This window comes from Papio anubis, chromosome 11 (genome assembly GCF_008728515.1).
Source record: "Papio anubis isolate 15944 chromosome 11, Panubis1.0, whole genome shotgun sequence".
In the NCBI taxonomy this organism is placed as follows: Eukaryota; Metazoa; Chordata; class Mammalia; order Primates; family Cercopithecidae; genus Papio; species Papio anubis.
This window is the reverse complement of record NC_044986.1, coordinates 41,302,347-41,326,890: the sequence shown is the minus strand read 5'-3', so window position 1 is coordinate 41,326,890 and position 24,544 is coordinate 41,302,347. Positions and strand designations below refer to the sequence as shown.

The window sequence follows — 24,544 nt, the reverse complement described above, 5'->3', positions numbered from 1 at the left end:
GCAGAGGTTGCAGTGAGCTGAGATCAGGCCACTGCACTCCAGCCTTGGTGACAAAAGCCAGACTCCATCTCAAATAAATAAATAATCATTTGAATGTAATGTTTTTGAAAAAACAAAAAAAAAGTTGTTTTTTTTTGTTTTTTTTTTTTTTTTTGAGACAGGGTCTTACTATCACCCAGGCTGGAGTGCAGTGGCTCAATTGCGGCTCACTGCAGCTGACCTCACTGGCTCAAGCCATCCTCAGCCTCCCAGGTAGCAGGGACTACAGGCACACACCACCATGCCTGGCTAATTATTTTATTTTCTTGTAGAGACAGTGTCTCACTATGTTGCCCAGGCTGGTCTCAAACTCCTGAACTCAAGCAATCCTCCCACCTTGGTCTTCCAAAGTATTGCAGTTACAGGCATGAGCCACCATGCCTGACCTGATATTTGTTTTTTAAAACTCACATTCCCTTCTTTACATACCATGTATGCTGATGTTCTCCACAAAAATCACTTCTCAAAAAATTCAGCATTATGTAGACATTCTAAGAACCACACTATTCATCTTGGCAATTATGTTAATACTGAGTGCCGAGTACTACAGTTCTAAAGAATATAATATCACTGCTTCAAAGTGTAATTTTTGAAAACTCCTAAATCTGTAAAGCTATGCTAATTTCTCTGACTGCTGTTCGACATATTAGAATGATATCCAAACTTAAAGTTGTCTTTATGGTTTTAAAAAGTTCCCAAAACTAATTTATAAAATAAGCACGTTGTCAGAGAAGTTAATTTTTAAGCATAAATTTCTAAGTACACTAAATAATATATTATCATTATTTTTATAAACTTTTATAATACCCAAAACAGTATTTTAACAGTAAAGCAATCTGTTAACAATGATTACCTCTGGTGAGTAGGACTGGCAGGAATAGATAAAGAATAGACAGACTTGGTGTTTCTGCTTTTATTTTTACTTTAAATGCTTTTCTACTGTTTAAATATTTAAACAAGTACTTTTTAATGAAAAATTGAAGAAAAAGGTACAATTATAAAGTCAATAGTCTCCACATTTATCTTATTCTACTTCCTGTTATCCCCACTTCTTATCTCCCTCTAGGAGATTGTAGCACTTTCAGAGCAGGGATCTTCTGTGTCTTCTACAGTGTCCTGTCTTCCGCAGAGTTAACCCCAGAGCAGATGCTATGCATCTGGATTAGCAGAAGTGGAAGAAATGAGGACAAGTGGATTCAACAATACTATAGTGAGCCTTTACAAAAAAAAGTAGGCTTCGGAATAAAAGAATCTATTATCTTCTCCATATGGAATGCTGGTTAATATCTATTCACAACTCTAACTGCTCTGCTCCTTAAACATTTAGAACCCTATTTGAACAGGATATAAGTAGAAATGTGGAATTTTGAAATCTATCCTGAAATGTAAAATATGCCATGAACTGTATATGCCATGGGTTATATACATAAATATATACATAAATATATGTTATATAAACATAAAATATAATACTATGCAGTGGCCTTGGGTTTAAATGAGGTCAAGGAAAGCAGCTGTTGACAAACCTGTCCCAAATTTACTAAAGGGGTGTTTAGGATTCCCTGTAGCTTTTTCCAATTGAAAGAGTCTCCAGGCATCGTTCATCACATTCTTCTCATGTTCTGAATCAACTGCATTCACCTCTCTGTCTTTGCAACTTTCATCGAACAAGGGGCACAGAAAGAACTGTGCAAACCTAAGGGTATGAAACATAATTAAAACTTGAAAGATGTCATTTTAAAAGAATGGTCTTTTAAAAAGATCTTTCAAACTTATTAGATAGGAAATGCAAATTTTGCAGAATCAGAAACAAAACAACCATTGCTACTAAGAAAAAAGGAATACAAAATAAGTGCTGTGGAACAGAAGAAAAATCTAATATTGAACAGAGGTAAATGCAGAGGAGTTGATCTACCCCAGAGATGATAAATAGTGAAAATTTAAAAAATTAACACCAAAAAAGGCAGATTATGGAGACAACAGCAGTCTATTTAAGATTTTTAATTTGGCATGTCTATAAAAACTGTTATATGTGGCTAATTCTCCAAAAAAAAAAGAGAAAGAAAGAAAAAGGCAGGTCATAGTTTTGAGGCCAATCTTAAATTTACAGTTTTAGGTGCAATGTCACTAAGACTCAGGCACCTTAGGACAAACAAGTGACCTACTTTTAACAGGCTCAATTTGAATATTTCTTTCTTCTTATGTAGAAAAACAAACTTGAATTAGTAGGAAAAAACATAACGCAGTGAAAAACCTGAGGTATGACATAATTTGCCTAGGCCATGATTATGGGCTTTGATGAAATTATAAGAGAAACAGTCCATAAATTTTTAATAAGCAGTGATTCAGTAAATAACACAGTATGTAACTTTAACATAAGTAACCAATAGGCCTTTCTTGAGGCTATTCCTTAATAATAGTACCAAAGTTTAAGATACCTACAGCTAATAAATTAACTCTTCTGTATCAGGTTAAATTTAACTCAGGATTCCTATAGTAATTCTTAAGAAACTTTACATCCCATTTTATAGAATAAGACTTGATTTAGATGAAGTTAAGAGCAGAGGCTCTGAACAGGACCATTTTATTCAGTGGGTCTAAGGAACTCTTAGGTCTATAAACATCTCAGTTACTACACCTCACAGTCCAGCTGTCACAGAAGCCATTATCATTACTTGCTATTCACTTTAAGTGCATAAGTAAATACGATACTGTGCTAAGTACTTTACATATACCACAAGGGGAAACTCTATCTATCTGGAGTCTATAATCAAAGATGTATGAAAACAGAGAATTTCTGGCCACATAACATCTTTTACCCACCTCAATACCTTGAGGCTGGGAAAAATGTCTAACAGCTACATACCAAAGCTGGATGGCCCAGATAAAGGATCATGTTATGACACAGTATAATCAGGTTTTTAAAATGATCCTCTTATACAAGTGGATTTTTAGTTTGAGACAAGTAACAGACATCCTCCATCATACAGAGATCTACTATATGAACATCTGCTGCAGCATTTGTAAAGCAGGAAATGAAATTCAGTGTATGATCCCAGGGCACTCATTAATGGAAGTCCTCTGGGAATACATATCAGAGATGATTATACCTCAAAGCTGCTGCCTAAAGACTGAAACATAAAATATTAGAATAAGTAGGAAACACACTACTTTGACCCAGTACATATCATAAACCCACGCCCTCGCTTTGATAATGTTTTTTCAAAAATATAACAATTATTATTAAAAGTAAGCAAATAAAGCTGACAGTGACTAAAAGTGTCAAATTTCATTATAGATCCAAAAAGTTGCTGAATTACACCTTGGCATCACAGAAAACTATAAATATTCACCAAGGATAAGTTACACTTCAAATAATGAATCAAATCGCTGATGTAACAAAAAAATTAGAAATTGTTAGCTGTATAAAAAATTGATCCAAAAAAAAAAATATATTGACCAAGGCTGGGTGCAGTGGCTCACACCTGTAATCCCAGCATTCTGGGAGGCTGAGGTGGGCGGATCACCTGAGGTCAGGAGTTTGAGACCAGCCTGACAAACATGGGGAAAGCCCATCTCTACTAAAAATACCAAATTAGCTGGGCATGGTGGCACATGCCTGTAATCCCGATTACTCAGGAGGCTGAGGCAGAATTGCTTGAACCCGGGAAGCGAAGGTTGCAGTGAGCCAAGACTGCGCCATGGCATTCCAGCCTGGGCAACAAGAGCGAAACTCCGTCTAAAGAAAAAATATATATATATTGACCAAGAAATTAAATTGGCCTAATGGAGTTTGCTCCAAAAAACACTTTCAAAATATCCCCATGGTTGAAACAGCAGATCAAAATGTTCTGTATCTACTAAGCATCCTTGAGAAGCAAGGAAATGAATGAGGAGCGAATATTTAAGGTTTAGCATTCTGGAACAGAAGTATGTCTGAAAAGAGATCAATGACACTATCAGGTTAGTCCTCATCACATGCTTTATATGTAACACCAGTTAGAATGGAAAGGGCTGCTAAAAATTCTATACCTCAATAAAATACTTTGCAGGCCTGAAGACTCATTTAAAGTCATGCCATTATTATTCCTTTACCACTCAGTAAATACATGACATCATTCATTTTTTCTTTTTCAGAAAACACAGGGAAAAACACAGGTTAAAATACCTTTTGTTAAACTATGAAGCTATAAAGCCATCTCTGTAGAAATAATAATTGTTATTATTATTAATGTGACAAGTACACAAAGTTGGATAATTCATAGGGTATTCTGCATTACCTGTCTAGGGCACCTTCTAGGTGTTCATGAGAAACATCAAAATAGTAATTGGTATGTTCTCCACTAGTAAAGGCATTTGAACTTCCTGCATGCTCACTGAGAAACTGGCTGTATTCATTTTCTTTAGGGTATTTCTTTGTTCCCAAAAAAAGCATATGTTCACAAAAATGACTTAAGCCAGCAATATTTGGAGGATCCGACAATGAACCTGAAAGAGAAAACACGTATATAATAAATCATTGTCTTATGTTGAAAGCTAGTAAGTACAGATGACTTGTAGTTCTTGTTAGTATGACAACTCCAACCATATAATCAGAGAAAGTTAAGCACAAGTTACCTAAAATGCTATTATTTAGAAAGCAAATCAGTAGTCACAAGACTGGTCTCTAGTGCCTGCTCTTGACACTAATTAGTTGGTAACTTTGGGCAGGTTACTTAGTGTCTCCGAACATTAGTTTTACCACATACTGGACAGGAAGAAAGAGCTGGACTCACAGTTTTAAGAGCTAGAATTTTGTCATGATTTCATTGCGGAAGACTATACAGCACAGTGCTAACAGCATGCATTTGGGGGTTACCGGCTCTACTAGCTGTTGTGAAATGGTAAGCACAATACCTATCCTGGCTCAATCGCTTCAATATATACCCATCTAAGAGGGCTGTGTGAGTACAAATTAGATGACATTTGCAAATCACTCTGGTAGTCCAAAGCATTACGGTAGGCAATAGTTATTTGTTCAATATTACCTTATTTCCTCAGTTCTAAAATGGCACTGAGTTAAAAGCTTTTCAAAGAGGACAAAAAGAAACACTGTCCCACTAACTGTACACATACATAAAAAGCAACCTGCCCAGGCACAGTGGCCCACATCCCTAATCCCAGCACTTCGGGAGGACGAGGTGGGCAGATCACCTGAGGTCAGGAGTTTGAGATCAGCCTGGCCTACACGGCAAAACCTCGTCTCTAATAAAAATACAAAATTAGCTGGGCATGGTGGCGGGCACCTGTAATCCCAGCTACTAGGGAGGCTGAGGTAGGTAAATTGCTTGAACCTGGAGGTGGGGGCTGCAGTGGGCGGAGATTGCACCACTGCACTCCAGCCTGGGCAACAGAGTGATACTCTGTCTCAGAGAAAAAAGAAAGAAAAAAAAAAAGCAACCTGATTAAAGCAACATTAAATGTGTAAGAAATGTGCACATGGCAGGGCGTGGTGGCTCACACCTGTAATCCTAACACTTTTGGAGGCTGAGGTGGGTGGATCACCTGAGGTCAGGAGTTCGAGACCAGCCTGGCCAATGTGGTGAAACTCCATCTCTACTAAAAATACACAAATTAGCTGGGTGTGGCGGCGGGCACCTGTATTCCCAGTTAGGAGGGTGAGGGAGGAGAATCGCTTGAACCTGGGAGGTGGAGGTTGCAGTCAGCTGAGATCACGCCATTGCACTCCAGCATGGGTGACAACAGTGAAACTCCACCTCAAAAAAAAAAAAAAAAAAAAGAAATGTGCACACGAGGCTGGGCACGGTGGCTCACACCTATAATCTCTGCACTTTGGGAGGCCAAGGCGGGCAGATCATCTGAGGTCGAGAGTTCAAGACCCGCCTGACCAACATGGAGAAACCCTGTCTCTACTAAAAATACAAAATTAGGCAGGCGTGGTGGTGCATACCTGTAATCCCAGCTACTCGGGAGGCTGAGGTAGGAGAATTGCTTGAACTAGGGAGGTGGAGGTTGCGGTGAGCAGAGATCGCACTATTGCACTCCACCCTGGGCAACAAAAGCGAAACTTCTACTCAAAAAAAAAAAAAAAAAAAAAAAAAAAGAAAAGAAAAGAAAAAAAAGAAATGTGCACACAAGAACCTATGAAATATGACATTAGGTCAGGCACGGTGGCTCACACCTGTAATCCCAGCACTTTGGGAGGCCGAGGCAGGCAGATCACAAGGTCAAGAGATCAAGACCATCCTGGCCAACATGGTGAAACCCCGTCACTAATAAAAATACAAAAATTAGCTGGGCATGGTGGCACGCGCCTGCAATCCCAGCTACTCAGGGGGCTGAGGCAGGAGAATTGCTTGAATCCAGGAGGCAGAGGTTGCAGTGAGCCGAGACTGTGCCACTGCACTCCAGCCTGGCGACAGAGTAAACTCTGCCTCAAAAAAACAAAAAAAACAAAAAAACACAAAAAAAAACAGAAAAAGAAAAAGGAATATATTATTAAATGTACCAAGGTTAAAAAAAAAATTATAACTCTTACTGTAAAGAATGGCAATGAATTTTTGCTGCTAGGTCACCTTAGGTGGGAACCTAATAAAACGTCCTTAGAAAATGTAAGATTATTTGACTGAGACAACTGCAGTTTACCAACAGCTTTACGAGGGTTCTGGTATAAAATAAGGTACACAGAACTGTAACTACTGACTATTTAAACACGTATGGAAAGTTCTAATAAATGTCAACATTATGTCAATGAAACAAAATGAAGCTTAATTCACAATTTTCAATTGTACCTATATGCACATCAAGTGCTGCTGATGACTTATCCGTGGTGGGATCACTGATAAGAAGTACTTTGATGCCATTGGCCAGCTCTAGCCCTCGATATTCTCGCTTGTCTTCAGGAGACTTGGTAATGTGATTTCCTATTCTCTTGATGGCTGGATTATTCATTTTGCTACAAGTCTTTTTTTGGAAACTGAAAATAAAGAGATTATTAATTATTGATTTGTGACTTTATTTTTAAGGACAAACAATAATGTCAACTAAACCCATATAATACATCATCAGATTTTTTTAAATGCTGGAGGAAAACTTTTATAGCCACTCTACAGGGTGCAGTCATTCCTTTCCTCCCTCTTACCCCTCATTCTTTCAGAGAAATGCTAACAAAATTGTTTTCATGGAACCCTATTTGTATCTGAAACAGAACATGGATAGGGGTTTGAGACAGGGTAGCTTAGACCATGTGTTGGTCTGTATGCAGAACTAGAATAGAGTTTTCTGCTGTTTTTTTTTTTTTTTTTTTGAGACAGGGTCTCACTTTGTCACCCAGGCTTGTACGCAGTAGCGTGATTTTGGCTCACTGCAGCCCTCAACCTCCTGGGCTCAAGCAGACCTCATTCTCCTGCCTCAGTTCCCCCAAGCAGCTGGGACTACAGGCGCTCACCACCACGCCCAGTTAATTTTTCGTATTTTTTGTAGAGATGCGGTTTCAACTTGTTACCCATGCTGGTCTTGAACTCCTGAGCTCAAGCCATCTGTCCACTTCAGCCTCCAAATATGCTAGGATTACAAGCGTGAGCCACTACGCCCGGCCTAGAATAGAGTTTTATTTCACACTATTTCAGAGGTATCTGCTGGAATAAGTGAGGTGAGATATTGTGTAAGAATTATTACTGGGTCAGTCCAAACACTGCTCAAACTGATGATATTGAAAGATAGGGTAGATCTGGAACTTGCAGGTCTGATATACACATGCTCAGAACATAGGGAACAACCCCCATAGGGAACAACCCCCAATGAGGAACAATCCTGTAAAGTTCTAATATAAAATAAGAGACCTGTGTTGTCCTATGACGGCAGCAATAACAAGGACATAAAACAAACAAACAAAAAGTTGGAAGGACCCCAAGTAATTTTTGTAATCTGCTGAAGAGCTGAATGCCAGAGCAGGAAAAGTCCGGCAATCTTAACAGAGATGTCAGAAAAATTCTCTTACAAAGGGCTTCCTCTGACAGTCTTCTTTCTTCTCTAGAAAGGCTAGATTACAGTGATGGGAAAGGACTATCAGTACACAGAATCCTGTAGGGATGTTGGCTGGTATTAGGGCAGTGAAGGGACTTTCCAGAGTGTGGGGTATGCATGTTTTTTGAGAGCAGGGTAGATGTAACTTTTGTCTATACTGGAGATTGCTTAATAGACAAAAAAAAAAAAAAAAAAAAAATTGAACCTGCTACTACTGGCAGGTTAATATACTGCCAGTATATAATTGAGTAAAGCCAAAAACATATCTGAAACTACAGAGGAAAAATAACCCTCTCTGAGCACATTTGCTTCTTACCTGCAAGACAAACTAAACAGATCTGACTGTTCCTTAAAGACTGATAGCTAGATTTAAAGGTAAATAAGAGGGGGAAGAAATAGGCATACAATTATATTAGATAAATTTTTTTTTGTTAAAATCTCTAGCGATTGAGAAAGGAAAAAAATCTAGTTTGCTTTCATCATTATACTTTCCTCTCTGAAATCACCTATAACTATTCTTCTAATCTGCATAACAATTGATAAACCAAAGGGGTTTGTTACTATTAACACTGTCCCCTAGATCCCCTAGATCTATTTTTTTTTTTCTATCTCGCCCTCTTACAGTGCTGATAGATCTTCCTTAGAGAGAAGATACGGAATTTTAAAGATCAACATATCATACTAAATGTATAATACTGGTTTTAAAAATCACATAGTACTTTACAACAGATAGTGCTAATGGTCTTGCCCTATTTATAGTAAAAATCATTTCTTGAAAAAAGTATAAAATATAATACTAACATATTGGGGCTATAAGGTCACTGTTGGAAAATTCAAAAGCAACTTGAAACTGAAAAGCCATTTTTAACAATTATTTTTGGCCAGGCGCGGTGGCTCACGCCTTTAATTCCAACACTTTGGGAGGCCAAGACGGGCAGATCACAAGGTCAGGAGATCAAGATTATCCTGGCCAACATGGTGAAACTCTGTCTCTACTAAAAATACAAAAAGCAGCTGGGCATGGTGGCATGCACCTGTAGTCCTAGCTACTTGGGAGGCTGAGGCAAGAGAATCGCTTCACCCCAGGAGGCGAGGCTGCAGTGAGCTGAGGTCTAGGCACTGCACTCCAGCCTGGCGACAGAGTGAGACTCCATTTAAAAGAAAAAAATAAAAAATAATTATTTTCTATCTCATTGGCCATAAACCACTTAAATTCAATGTCAAAGAACGATGAAAATATCTGAGTGCAAAGTCTAAAAAATGGTGTTTGCGGTAAAACAGTAATAATTTCCAGGGTGACAGGAAATGGTCTATTTCAGACTCCAAAGAGGGGTACAAGGAACCTCAGATAACAGTCCTGGGCCAGGCACAGTGACTCACACCTGTAATCCTAGCACTTTGGGAGGCCGAGGTGGGCAGATCACCTAAGGTCAGGAGTTTGAGACCAGCCTGGTCAATATGGTGAAACCCCGTCTTTACTAAAAATACATGAAATTAGCTGGACATGGTGGCGGATGCCTGTAATCCCAGCTACTTGGGAGACTGAGGCAGGAGAATCGCTTGAACCCCGGAGGCAGAGGTTGCAGTAAGCCAAGATCATGCCACTGCATTCCAGCCTGGGTGCGACAGAGCGAGACTCCGTCTCACAAAAAAAAAAAAAAAACCAGTTCTGGTTAAGACATTTGGCAAAGGACAATCTGTTTAGACTGCAGCAAATGCCTTCAGTGCGTACGCAGTTTGTTTCAACAACACTGAGTTCAATATAAATTAAATGATTTTTAAAAATGAGCCCCAACTTAGCAGCAACATAACACTAAATAAGCCACAAGGCAGCCTCCATTAAGACCCCCAGCAAGAAGGGCAGTGTTAAAACGGCAGTGTTAATAAGAACCTCCGTGTGTACCAAAGAGAATGCCTGAACTTACCTCAGGCAAGAATCTACTCCAGGGAGAAAAGGGGTTGGTCTTCTAGTGATAGTTATACTCAATTTCCTCTGCGGTGCTTGACCCAGTGAGTTTGACTTAGGTAACCAAGAATTACAAATGATTAAAGTGTAATAATGATGATGATGGTCTAAAACTTCTGTCTAAACCACAACTGTGTAGAAGGGAGATGAAACATAGCTCACTTTGGAAGTATAAATTATCTTACTATGTGGGAGGTTAAAAACTCTATATAATAAAGATAACCACCTTAACTATAAGCTACACTCTGTACTTTTTTTCAGGGTTTCAATTTCCCTTATCTGGATTTTAATTTTTTCAGACAAAAAAATATTTAAATTGTAAAACACAGAGTAGGATGTAGGTAGACAAAACAGTTCCAGCCCAGTAAGAACTATTTACAAAATTATCAGAGTTCATCACAGGCATGGATATAACTTACTTGGATGCTGAAGTTGTGTTGGATTAATATTCCTGATATGGTTGAGAGTAAAGAGATGGATTTATTCTACAAGTCACACATAAAAATTAGTCCAACTACTTTTGTACAAAGGATCAAGAAAAGCTAAAAATTTCCAAGGTGGCAATACTCCCTAATCAAATATCATGACTTCTTGAGGAAGCAAAACCCAAAAGAAACAGTAGCAACATTTTCAAACAAAACCTATTTCTGGCAATCCTATTCAATACAAAGTCTGGGTTTACCTATAGCATATCTATCAACACTTCCTACAGCAATTTGATTCTCACCTTCTGGAGAAGTGAAGACAATGACTGGGAACTCTTCCTCCTCCGATGATGAATTCATCAACAGCTTGCCTGTCTCTGTATTTATACTCATAAGATCACCTGTCTATCTACCTCAGATCATTAGCATAAAGCCTTCAAGAGTAGTTTTATTTACAGCAAATGTTCTCCAATAAGCAAGCATACTGACAATTTAGATGACAAGCTAGTGTTAACCCAAATGCTTTCTCAGACATTTATATTTTTAACTTGTTAAAGTTAAAATTTTAAGAGCAATAAAATTACTTTCAATTCTAGGGATATTGTCATACACTGGAAACTTCATAAGGCACAGAATTGTCTTTTCAGCACTCTGATAAGCTGGAGAGATATTTAGTAATTACAACACATATTTTGTCATTTTGTTCAGAATTTAAAACAAGGACTATAATCACAGAAGATAAAAACTGGAAGAGCCACCAGATGTTATCTAGTCCTTTGTAGTTCATGGACTGGCTACACTGGCTTCTCCTGGGAGTTTGTTAAAAACACAAAATATCAGAACCCACCAGAGACCTACTGAGCCATAATCTGCATTTTAACAAGATCCCCAGGTGGGCTAGATCCCCTCATCTTACATACAAGGAAACTGAATCTCAAGGAGTTTAATAAATCAGTTGCCCAAGATCACACAACAAAACGTTATAATCGAACTCAGTCTTAACTCCCAGTCCTGTGTCCAGCCTCCCCTCCATATCCAAACAAACATTTAAGAAAGTCTATTAAGGTCCAGGCATCACACTACGCAAATGGTTACAAAGATGAGTACACTAGAGCCCTTGTTTTGAAGGAACCGAGACTAGTGATGAAGTCAGATATAAAAACAGGTCATTATCTTTTTTTTCTATTTTTTTGAGACTGGGTTTCACTCTGTCATCCAGGCACAATCTCGGTTCACTATAGCCTCAACATTCCGGGCTCAGGTGATCCTACCACCTCAGCCTCCCCAGTAGCTAGGACTATAGGCACTCACCACTGTACCCAGCTAATTTTTTGTTTTGTTTTATAGACAGGGTTTCGCCATGTTCGCCAGACTGGTCTCGAACTCCTGACTTCAAGCAATCCAACCGCCTTGGCCTCCCAAAGTTCTGGGACTACAAGCATGAGTCACAGTGTCTGGCCTCTAGGTAATTTTTTTTTTGTATAGATGAGGTTTTGCCATGTTGTCCGGGCTGGTCTTTCAAACCCCTGGGCTCAAGCGACTGCCGCCTTGGCATCCCAAAGTGCTGGGATTGCAGGCATGCGCCACTACACCCAGCCCAGGTCATTATCTTTTAAGTGTGGTGACAAAATTGTCCCCAGAGCACTATGGGAGTAATAGAAGGGGTGCACCTAACCCTGTCTAGGAGGGGAGAGTAGAAGCACACCAAATAAAAGGCAAGGAGACAATCAATCAAGATAGAAGGGAAATATGTGAGCGGAGCCTGACAATGAGGAAAAAGCATGAGGAATATAGTGGAAAAACAAGAAGCATAGTGCTAATGAACTATAACAGGAACTCCAGGTCACAATCATGGACTAAGACATGTAAAGGCCTAAATTTCAGGTATGCAAAAACAAATCCCCAAATATAAGGTCATTTCCAAATTCCACACCAAGAGTAAATTTTACTATGCAAAGAATCTTTTATTCAATTGATCTTTCAGTCTTTCTCATCTCTCTTTCAAGTGTTTCACAATCAATATAGTAGCAGATTGGGAAATTTTACTTTGCTTTTTGCTTCCTACTCACCTCCACTGGTCTCTTACAAATTTAAAGTCAGACCTGATTTAGAAATAATGACCTATAAACCTGAACAGGTGAGTGATCACATTAATAGTGAATTACAAACCAAAACCTCCCTTCTGTGGAATCCACCCACCCCCTCCCAAAACCATAGGTGGAAGTCAAGGCCTATAGCACTCATGCATGTGGAGGAGGAACCCAGAGAGAAAAGGCCTGGAATCAAAACCACACTACATAACATTCCCACTTCCTTCCAGAAGGCAGAGGTAAATAAGCAGAGGGTGACAAGATAGTGGTGGTATGAGCCCTAGGATGCCTCAACATATTAATGCTTAAGACCATATATCCCAAGTACTATTAATATTACATGAACTAAAAAATAACAACATGTCTTAGGGAACCATCTACCCAAAGCTCTTCAGTTATAGGAACACGTATACCTCACTTCATACACCAGCTAGATCATAAAGTTGGGTACAAAATAAAATCCTGTCAGTTAAATCTTTTTTTTTTTTTTTTTTTTGAGACGGAGTCTCGCTCTGTCGCCCAGGCTGGAGTGCAGTGGCCGGATCTCAGCTCACTGCAAGCTCCGCCTCCCGGGTTTACGCCATTCTCCTGCCTCAGCCTCCCGAGTAGCTGGGACTACAGGCGTCCACCACCTCGCCCGGCTAGTTTTTTGTATTTTTAGTAGAGACGGGGTTTCACCCTATTAGCCAGGATGGTCTCGATCTCCTGACCTCGTGATCCGCCCGCCTCGGCCTCCCAAAGTGCTGGGATTACAGGCTTGAGCCACCGCGCCCGGCCCTGTCAGTTAAATCTTATTCACCCTTGATGTTTTGCCTTTGTGCCAGGCAGAATATCAGCTATTGTAACTCTATGTCCTGGCCCTCTGGAAAGGAGTTTATGACCAACAAATAAACCCTTAAATGAAGTAGGGTGGTTGCAATTTAAAGAAATTCTAAAGCAGTATCATTCTAGAGAGAAGTGCTTTTGCAAATGTTGCTTTAGTTTGATGCATGCCTATCAATGGTTGTTCATGCCAAAAGTGACAAGCTTAACACAGAACACTTTATAGAAACGTTATAAAGTTTAAGCAAATGAACAAAACCTCTGTTTTAGACCTTGTGCCAGAGAGGTAACTATAGAAAGTTTCTTGTAGTTTGGGTACCAAGAGTGTATCACAAGTATCCTCCTTCCACATGGAGTTTTTGGGGCTGTTAAGAAATGTAAGATATAAGCCAGGCGTGGTGGCTCACACCTGTAATCCCAACACTTTGGGAGGCCGAGGTGGGAGGATCACCTGAGGTCAGGAGTTCGAGACCAGCGTGGCCAACATGGTGAAACCCCATCTCTAATGAAAATATAAAAATTAGCCAAGCATGATGGCGCATGCCTGTAATCCCAGCGACTCGGGAGGCTAAGGCAGGAGAATCGCTTGAACCCAGGAGGCGGAGGTTGCAGTGAGCTGAGATCGCGCCACTGCACTCCAGCTTGGGTGACAGAGCGAGACTCCATCTCAAAAAAAAAAAAAAAAAAAGGATAGAATACTATTGCACAAATCTAATCATAACAATCACTCTCATTTTTTTAAAGTGCCATGTGCTTTATAAACTGTTCCTTTAATCTTTCCATTCTCCCTAAGTGATGGGTCACAACAGCTGTTCACAGTCATCCTCTTCAATTCCAAATGAGAAACAAAACCTCAGTCAGTGCTTGCATACCAAAGTATAATCAAAAAGAAAAAAAAAAAAAGGTAAGTGGTTAAGTGACTTGCCCAAAGGCAAGCTGATTTATGGTAAAGCTGGAATTACAGGGAAAGAGGAAGCGTGGGAAGGGGAGGAACAGAAGGTGGTGCTGAAGGAAATCATATACTGGTTTATTCTCCAGCTCCTGTTTATCACCCTCACAGTCCTTCCCTGACCCCATTCTTCTTCCCTTACAATCCCAAATAACAAAAGCCAGGAAACAAAAAGTAGGTCAAAATAAATGCTCCAAGGAAAGTTTTCAGTTTTTTTATTCCTTCTTCTGCACATAAAACAGAGGTGTAGGGGGAGTCTGGAATGCTTCTAATCTACCAAAGGAGTCCCTTAGCTAAGAACCATAACCAATACATGGCAAGATTAAATGTATAACAGGTTTAAAGTGAGAGAGTATATGTACAGAACTGCCTCATGCATGAGAGGAAACATAAAAATGAGTACTACAGTAGACATGAATGGGTTTAAGTATTTTTAATTTTTAAAAGTATACATTAAACCACAGGATCAGAAAAAAAGGGAAGAAAATCATAATCATCTTGATAGGTGCAAAAAAGTATTTAAATTCAACAACCATTCATGTATTTTTTTAAAGTCAGCAAACTGGAATTACATTTCTTCATTTTAAAAAGAATATCACAGAAATTACGGTAATTATTATACTCAATAGTTTACATGACAAATAATGTAAACAATCTCACGCCCTCCTCTACCAACACGATGCCACTAACATTTCTTCTATTTCAACACTTTATTGGTAGTTCTAACTAGTCTAAATAAACCAAGAAAAAGAAACAAAACATGTAGAGATGGGAAAGGAAAGAGGAAAAAAATTAACATGATTCTCAAGCAATATGATTATGTATATAGAAAATCCCAAGAATCTACTGACAACTTCCATTTCTGGGTAGGATATAGTAGCTTATGGCAAACAAATTCAACTTCAACAACTGGAAAAGGCCATGATAAATCACAAAAGTCACGTTTGCAAAGATGTTGGAAAGCTGTGCAAGCAACAGGATTGGATAAACTAGTTCCAGAAAGGCAAGCAACCTCTGAGGTGAGCTGATAATCATCATTCACTTTCTTCTCTGAAAATATTTGCTAATTCTGAGTGCAGATTGAAGATCATGCTTGCCCTAAGCAAAGGGACTCTACTGGATGAAGAGATATCATTGAGGTTTCAGTGGTGGCATGAAGTTGGTGTGACAGATTAAAGTCCCAAGAGGTCCCAAATTTGCAACTAACTTTCCCAACAGAAGATTTTCTGAGATACTACTACATATTTACCAGAATGGCTAAAAAGAAAGAGGGCAAATACCAAGTGTTAGAGAAGTTAACAAACTCTCACACACCGCTATAGAAATGCAATTTGGTATGGGCACAACCATTTTCAAAAATTGGCACTATACACTAAAGCTCATACTATGACCTAACAACGCTAGTAACAGATAAATAACCCAAATAAATGCATTTATATGTTCATAGCAACACTATTCAAAATAGCCCAAACTAGAAATGATCAAATGACAATCAACAATGAAATGATAAATTGTACATTCACACAATGGAAAGTATACAGCAATAAAAAGGAATAATACAGAACAAAGCACAATACACATGAATCTCACTAATATAAGGTTGAGTGAAAGAGGCTAGACACGAAAGAGTAAATACTGTAACCTTCCATTTATACAAAGCAGAAGAGCAAGTAAAATCAAGCTATGCCTTCATTCCAGGATAGTCATTAACCCTTGGGAGTGGGAGTAGTGATTGGATTTGAAAAGGAGAATGAAGGGGCTTTGGGGTTCCAGGTCATGTGCTGGTTATACAGGTATGTTCAGTTTGTAAAAATGCATTAAGTTGAACACTGACATCTTTCAATACAAAGTTCTTAAAAATAGAGCTTTTCAAAATATCATAAAACACAGTAAAATAAAAGGAAGGGGGAGATATATGAATTACTGATATTACAAATATCAACCACCAAAAATCATCCTGGAAACAGTACCACTTGAACACTGGAAAGTAGCTACCCATACCAAAGAGGTGCTAAACTAAGCTCACTAAGGAACAGTAGTACAATTAACATAATTAAACCTTCTCAGATGTGTCTTGAGACAATTACTTCTGTTGATTGGCCACATACAGTATCAGTCAACAAAGTTAACTCAGTATGCTAAATGTTTTAACTCAGGTCTTTACTCATTACGTATTATTTGAACTAGCTTTTAGTAATTACTTTAGACTTTAGTTAAGATTTAAAAATAAAACTTGACACTCCCAGTAACTAATAAAGAGCTAAGTATAACACAGATAAAAGCAAAATGATTAAACTTTGAATAAATTCTCCCCTCAACAACTTTCAATATTTATACCAAACAACTTCTAATTCAGGATTTGAATGAGACAAATTATTTTTAAAACAAAATTAAAAGAATACCATACAAAGTTAACATTTCTTCAAACTCAATTAATTTTACATGTGGGTAACCTCTCATAGATGCTTCATGAACCCAGAAGAGCAAGGGCAGCTTAAAGACACCTGTCATGGTTTTCTTCTTCTTTTTCTTTTTAAGATAGGGTCTCGCTCCCATCATCCAGGCTGGAGTGCAGTGCCACTATCACGGCTCACGACTTCCCGGGCTCAGGTGATCCTCCCACCTCAGCCTCCTGTGTAGCTGGGACTACAGGCATGCGCCACCATGCCTGGCTAATTTTTTGTATTTTTTTTTTTTTTTCAGTAGAGACAGGTTTTGCCATGTTTCCCAGGATGACTTGAACTCCTGGGCTCAAGCAATCTTCCCACTTCGGCTTCCCAAGTGCTGGGATTATAAGCACAAGCCACCACGCCTGGCCTGGCTTCTAAAGATTAATTCAAATTAGTTATAGGTCAAAGAGTTATCGACCTGTAACTAATTCTCTCAAGATAGCCCTCTAAAAAAAGCAAACCATAAATATTCCTTATCAAAAATAGTTGGGATCAGAAGTGTTTCAGATTTTCCTGGATTTTAAAATATTTGCATTACATTTACCAATAGAGCATCTGCTTTGAGCATCATGTTGGTGCTCAAAAAATTTAGAATTCTGGAGGATTTCTGATTTTGAATTTTTCAGATTTGGAATGCTCAACCTGTATTCTGTACAGAGGGTTCAGTTCCACCTATATGTACATGCTGGTTCTGACAGAAGATAATCTGCCCAACTCAGAGAATGCAGCCTCAGGAAACTTGACCTGTACTTTGCCTTAGTATGATTCTTCACTGTCTGCACTGATCTACTGACAACTTCCAGGCCGTGTTCGGTAATTACATACCTTCATCTTTACCAAATGACCTCTCTGCTCCTGAGGTACTGGATACTACCGGACTATTCTGGCCAAACCAGATTTTCTGGCCTCATCTAGTGTGTTTTTGTTTTTAAAAACAGGTCTCCCTATGTTGCGCAGGCTGAACTTGAACACCCAGGCTCCAGCGATCCTCCCATCTCAGCCTCCCAAGTAGAAGGGTGTGCCATCGTGCCCATTTTGGCCTCATCTAGTTTTGACAATCAAGAGTCACATGGGGCCGGGTTCGATGGCTCATGCCTGCAATCCCAGCACTTTGGGAGGTCGAGGCAGGTGGATCACCTGATGTCGGGAGTTCAAGACCAGCCTGACCAACGTAGAGAAGCCCATCTCTACTAAAAATACCAAAATTAGCCAGGCGTGGTGGCGGGCTCCTGTAATCCCAGCTACTCGGGAGGCTGAGGCAGGAGAATTGCTTGAACCCGGGAGGCAGAGGTTGCAGTGAACTGAGATCGCGCCACTGCACTCCAGCCTGGGCAACAAGAGCAAAACTCCATCTCAAAACAAACAAACAAACAAAGTCAGATGAAATGTATACATGGCCCATTAAATTGACAGAGGTACCTATAGTTGCATCATACTCAGGCAACCTTCACAGGGTTTCTACTGTAAAATATGTTTATATAAACTTCACCAAGGTATAGTTCCTGGTACACAGCAGTCATCCATGAATGGTAACTTGATTATTATAAAATCATCATCATTATTATGGTCGTAGTGGGTGAGGTGCAAACAGACCACCTCTATAACCACCATGTTATTACCAGCATTCTTAACACATAGTCATGTGAATTCCAGATGTTACTTGTCATCTCTGGTGGTCAAAAACATTCATTAGGCAGGCTGATAATAGGATTACACTTTATAAGACTACTAGGAAAACAGGTAAATAATTATCCCTTTACAATTGCAATAGATGAGCCAGTGTTTATAGTGAGTAGTTCTCAATGGGTGACTATTTCCACTCACCAACCCCCCACTGAGGACATCTGGCAATGACTAGAGGAATTTTTTATTGTCACAACTGAAGGTGCTAATGGCATATAGTGAGTAGAGGCCAGGGATGCCACTAAGCATCCTACACTGCACCGGATATCTCCCACAAGAATTATTTGGCCCACACCTGTAATCCCAGCACTTTGGGAGGCTGAGGCAGGCGGATCACCTGAGGCCAGGAGTTTGAAACCAGCCTAGCCAACAAGCTGAAATACTGTCTCTACTAAAAATACAAAAATTAGCTGGGCATGGTGGCACAAACCTATAATCCCAGCTACGCGGGAGGCTGAGGCACAAGAATCACTCGAATCTGGGAGGCAGATGTTGCAGTGAGCCAAGATTGTGCCACTGCACTGTAGTCTGGGCAACAGAGTGAGACTGTATCTTTAAAAAAAGAAAAAGATGGCCGGGCGCAGTGGCTCAAGCCTGTAATCCCAGCACTTTGGGAGGCCGAGATGGGTGGATCACGAGGTCAGGAGATCGAGACCATCCTGGCTAACACGGTGAAACCCCGTCTCTACTAAAAAATACAAAAAACTAGCCGGGTGAGTTGGCGGGCGCCTGTAGTCCCAGCTACTCGGGAGGCTGAGGCAGGAGAATGGCGTAAACCCGGGAGGCGGAGCTTGCAGTGAGCTGAGATCCGGTCACTGCACTCCAGCCTGGGCAACAGAGCAAGACTCCATCTCAAAAAAAAAAAAAGAAAAAGATTTTGATATAAAATATCAATAGTGCTAAGGATGAAAGACCCTAGTTTATAGTTCTGATTTTATTACCCCCAAAATAATGGATGAAAATCACTGCAACCAATTCTATCCACTTAAACCCAAGAGACAGCCTCATTAAAGTACGAAAAGCTTCTATAAACTCCCATCTATGTATCTATATATTTCTCAATCAATCAATCAATCGAAATCTAAGCCACAAAAGATTTAAATGAAGAGGAAAAAAACTGATAACGAAAGAGAAAGAGAGAAGGAAACTTTACAGGAACCTTGTCCTAGAGTAAGGAATCTAGTGCACAAGTGAAGGGGTTAAGCTTAGAAAGAAGCAAAACCAGTATGTCAGAACAGATGCTTACTGAATATTCAGTTAGTATCTTGTAGGACATATACTTGTTTAGGGAATAAATATATTATATAATATATTATCTATATACATAACATATTCAATGAACCCCTTATATAGATCCTATTATTCCCATTATTTACTGGATGGGGAAGTTAAAGCTCAGAAAAGTTATTTGGTTGGAACCACATAGGTATAAAATAGAAGAGCTAAGATTCAAACCTGTCTTTAGACACAAAACCACCATGCTGTTAAACACTTCACCAAGTTAAAAGTACAGCTCAACACTTTGGGAGGCTGAGGCCGGCAGATCACCTGAGGTCAGGAGTTCAAGACTAGCCTGACCAACATGGAGAAATCCCGTCTCTACTAAACATACCAAATTAGCCGGGCACGGTGACACATGCCTATAATCCCAGCTACTCGGGAGGCTGAGGCAGGAGAATCGCTTGAACCCAGGAGGTAGACGCTGCAGTAAGCTGAGATTGCACCACTGCACTCCAGCCTGGGCAACAAGAACAAAGCTGTGTCTCAAAAAAAAAAAAAAAAAACCATGAAAAAAAAGGAATTAGTTTGTCAGCTCACAACTGGGGCAATTTCCAAAATGATTTTTTAAATGGTTTCTCAGGTGAAAAATTCAAGCAGACAATGGAACAGAACCCACAGCCTAATTCTAGCACTTACATCCTCACTCAACTGCTAATCTAATGTAGTTTGGCCCAATGTTGCTGTCAATTTTAGGTTCCACTTTGTTTCTTTGTACACATAGGAAAATAACTGCTGGAAGTTTAGAAAGTTAGTAGCCTTGATTCTGACTCTCTTACCACCAATGCTATTCTATTTCTATTTCTTCATTTAGACATAAACTTTGTATTTTATTTTTTCTTTTTGTGGGTACATAGCACGTGTATAGACATAGACTTTATGAAAAGTCACTGGCCGGGCGCGGTGGCTCACGCCTGTAATACCAGCTCTTTGGGAGGCTGAGGACAGCGGATCACAAGGTCATGAGATCGAGACCATCCTGGCTAACATGGTGAAACTCTGTCTCTACTAAAAACACACACAAAAATATTAGCCAGGCGTTTTGGCAGGCGCCCGCAGTCCCAGTTATTCGGGAGGCTGAGGCAGGAGAATGGAGAGAACCCGGGAGGCGGAGGTTGCAGTGAGTTGAGATCGCACCACTGCACTCAAGCCTGGGTGACAGAGCAAGACTCCATCTCAAAAAAAAAAAAAAAAAAAAAGTCACCTCTGGCCGGGCACAATGGCTCACGCCTGTAATCCCAGCACTTTGGGAGGCCGAGGTGGGCCGATCACGAAGTCAGGAGATTGAGACCATCCTGGCTACCAAGGTGAAACCCCGTCTCTACTAAAAAAAAAACAAAAAAACAAAAAACAAAAATTAGCAGGTGGTGGGCGCCTGTAGTCCCAGCTACTCGGGTGGCTGAGGCAGGAGAATGGCGTGAACCCGGGAGGCGGAGCTTGCAGTGAGCCGAGATTGTGCCACTGCACTCCAGCCTGGGCAACAGAGCGAGACTCCATCTCAAAAAAAAAAAAGGATGATCACCTATATTCTCTTCAATACCATTAAAATGGACTCATCCATGAAACTGTAACCAATCGATAAAGGCAATCCACAAGCATTCAAGACTATTAGGTAAAAAAGTGAACTCACTTTTTCTTGCCACAGTAGGCAAAACTAAGTTCAATGTTGGTAGATACAAGGAGAGCAACTGATGCTTATGTAGACAATTTAACCTAGTCTTCACGGACTAGGCTGTGTCAGCAGTACCACACCACCAAGCATTCAAGTAGAGGCTACTTTATGACACAAGTTTCAAACTATTTTTTAAAAAAGAAATATGCTTTCTTCCACTGAAATCTTATGGAAATCTAATTCATAAAATGAAATGACTAGTTCAAGAAGGGAAAAGGAAGTCATTGACACCCTCCCCCTATCCAAATGAACAAAACAAAACAAAAATTCCAGGTTCCATCAGTGTTGGTGATACTGACAAGGATTCCCAAAGCTCTGACAAGTATAGTTTAAAAATTAATGCAGAACGCCAATAAAAATACCAAAAAGCTACTTTATGGAGACATATTGATGTTAAAGTTTATATGGAAAAACAAACACACAAGAATAAATAGCAAGGAAAGGCCAGGCACGGTGGCTCACACCTGTAATCCCAGCACTTTGGGAGACTGAGACAGGTGAATCACCTGAGTTCTGGAGTTCGAGACCAGCCTGGCCAACATGGTGAAACCTTGCGTCTACTAAAAATATAAAAATTAGCTGGGCGCAGTGGTGGGCGCCTATAGTCCCAGCTACTTGGGAGGCTGAGACAGAAAAATCACTTGAACCCTGGAGGCAGAGGTTGCCACAGCACTCCAGCCTGGGTGACGGAGCAAGACTCCGGCTCGGAAAACAAACAAAAAAGAACAATGGAAAAGACTAGAAAGTAGAGAATTAGACTGAAATACATATGGAAACTTAGCATTTAACAGAAGTGGCATTCAGTGTAAGAGATGGACTTTTAGGCCAGGCACGGTGGCTCAAGCCTGTAATTCCAGCACTTTGGGAGGCCGAGACGGGCGGATCACGAGGTCAGGAGATCGAGACCATCCTGGCTAACACGGTGAAACCCCGTCTCTACTAAAAAATACAAAAAACTAGCCGGGCGCGGTGGCAGGCGCCTGTAGTCCCAGCTACTCGGGAGGCTGAGGCAGGAGAATGGCGGGAACCCGGGAGGCGGAGCTTGCAGTGAGCTGAGATCCGGCCACAGCACTCCAGCCTGGGCGACAGAGCGAGACTCCGCCTCAAAAAAAAAAAAAAAAAAAAACAAAAAACAAAAAACTAGCCGGGCGAGGTGGCGGGCACCTATAGTCCCAGCTACTCGGGAGGCTGAGGCAGGAGAATGGCGTAAACCCGGGAGGCGGAGTTTGCAGTGAGCTGAGACCCGGCCACTGCACTCCAGCCTGGGCGACAGAGCGAGACTCTGTCTCAAAAAAAAAAAAAAAAAAAAAAAGAGATGGACTTTTAATAGTGTCTGGACAATTGAGTTGCCATCAGGAAAAAGACAAAATCAGATCCACATCTAACATCATTCACAAATATAAACTCCCAATAAACAAGAAAACAAAATGTAAAAAATGAAACTATGTAAGTGATATGGTTTGAATCTGTGTCCCCACCAAATCTCAAGCTGAATTGTAAACCCCAGTGTTGGAGGTGGGGCCTGATGGGAGGTGACTGGATCATGGGGGCAGAGTTCTCATGAATGGGTTAGCAGCATCCTCTTGGTGGTGTTCTTGTGATAGTGAGTGAGATCTGGTTGTTTAAAAGTGTGTAGCACCTCCCTCCTCCTTGGTCCTGCTCCTGCCATGTAAGCAGTGCTTTCTTCCCCTTCGCCTTCCACTATGACTGAAAGTTTCCTGAGGCCTCCCCAGAAACCGAGCAGATGCCAGCATGATGCTTCCAGTATGCCTGCAGAACTGTGGGCCAATTAAACCTCTTTTCTTTATAAATTATCCAGTCTCAAGTATTTCTTTATAGCAATGCGAGAACTGACCAATAAAGTAAGTACTAGATAAAAGATAGTTGAATTCTTCTTATTCTTCTTTAACTTTGGTGTACAAAAAAAATCCAGGGGCATGGATAAAAAACTAAATATGAGCTAAAATCATAAAACTCTTAGAAGAAAACATAGGCCAAAAGCTTCATGACATTGGATTGGGCAATGATTTCCTGGATATGACACCAAAAACACAGGCAATAAAAGAAAAAAATAAACTGAATTGGCCAGGCATGGTGGCTCACGCCTGTAATCCCAGCACTTTGGGAGGCCAAGGTGGGCAGATCACCTGAGGTTGGGAGTTCAAGACCAGCCTGACCAACATGGAGAAACCGTGTCTCCACTAAAAATAAAAAATTAGCCGGGCATGGTGGCACATGCCTGTAATCCCAGCTACTCGGGAGGCTGAGGCAGGAGAATCTCTTGAACCCAGGAAGTGGAGGTTGTGGTGAGCCGAGATCGCACTACTGCACTCCAGCCTGGGCAACAAGAGCAAAACTCCATCTCAAAAACTAAATAAATAAGTAAATAAATAAATAAATAAACTGACCTATATTAAAATAAAAAATTTCTATGCAAAGGATACAGTGAAAAGGCAACCTGTGGAGTGGGAAAAAATATCTGATAAGGGGTTAATATCCAGAATATATCAAAACCTTCAACAAAACAACAAAAAAATTCTAAAAGGGCAAAGGTCTTGAAAAGACACTTCTCCAAAGAAGACATACAAATGGCCAATAAGTACATAAAAAGATGCTCAACATCACTAATCATTAGAAAAGTACAAATCAAAACTAAAATGAAATGCCACTTCATACCGATTAGGATAATTATTTTAAAAACACTGTGAATACAAAAAATTAGCCAGGTGTGGTAGCGCGCGCGCCTGTAGTCCCAGTCAATCAGGAGGCTGAGGCAGGAGAACGGTGTGAACCCGGGAGGCGGAGCTTGCAGTTAGCAGAGATGGTGCCACTGCACTCCAGTCTGGGTGACAGAGGGAGACTCCGTCTCAAAACAAACAAATAAACAAACAAACAAAAAAACACATCCTGGCCAACATAGTGAAACCCCGTCTCCACTAAAAATACATAAATTAGCCAGGTGTGGTGGCGTGCGCCTGTAGTTCCAGCTACTCAGGAGGCTGAGGCAGAAGAATCCCTTGAACTTGGGAGGCAGAGGTTGCAGTGAGCCAAGATCGTGCCATCGCACTCCAGCTTGGAGACAGAGCAAGACTCGATCTCTAAAAATAATAATAATAAATAAAATAAGTGCAGGTGAGGATGTGGA

The 24,544-nt window shown here is 40.3% G+C and overlaps 1 protein-coding gene across 5 annotated transcripts in view; it reads right to left on the bottom strand.

The window, feature by feature from the left end:
- IDE (insulin degrading enzyme) overlaps window positions 1-24,544 on the bottom strand; it is a 136,723-nt gene that overhangs the window by 76,775 nt on the left and 35,404 nt on the right. For 4 of the 5 annotated variants that reach the window (XM_017963113.3, XM_017963110.3, XM_017963112.3 and 1 more), the window contains exons 2-4: window positions 6,831-7,015; window positions 4,320-4,527; window positions 1,566-1,735 (exon numbers count right to left, since the gene is read on the bottom strand). In XM_017963113.3, coding sequence (XP_017818602.1) covers window positions 1,566-1,735; window positions 4,320-4,527; window positions 6,831-7,015 — 563 coding nt within the window. Of the gene's footprint in view, window positions 1-1,565; window positions 1,736-4,319; window positions 4,528-6,830; window positions 7,016-10,757; window positions 11,647-24,544 lie in introns of those variants that run through there. The other variant, XM_031652182.1, reaches the window with a different exon arrangement.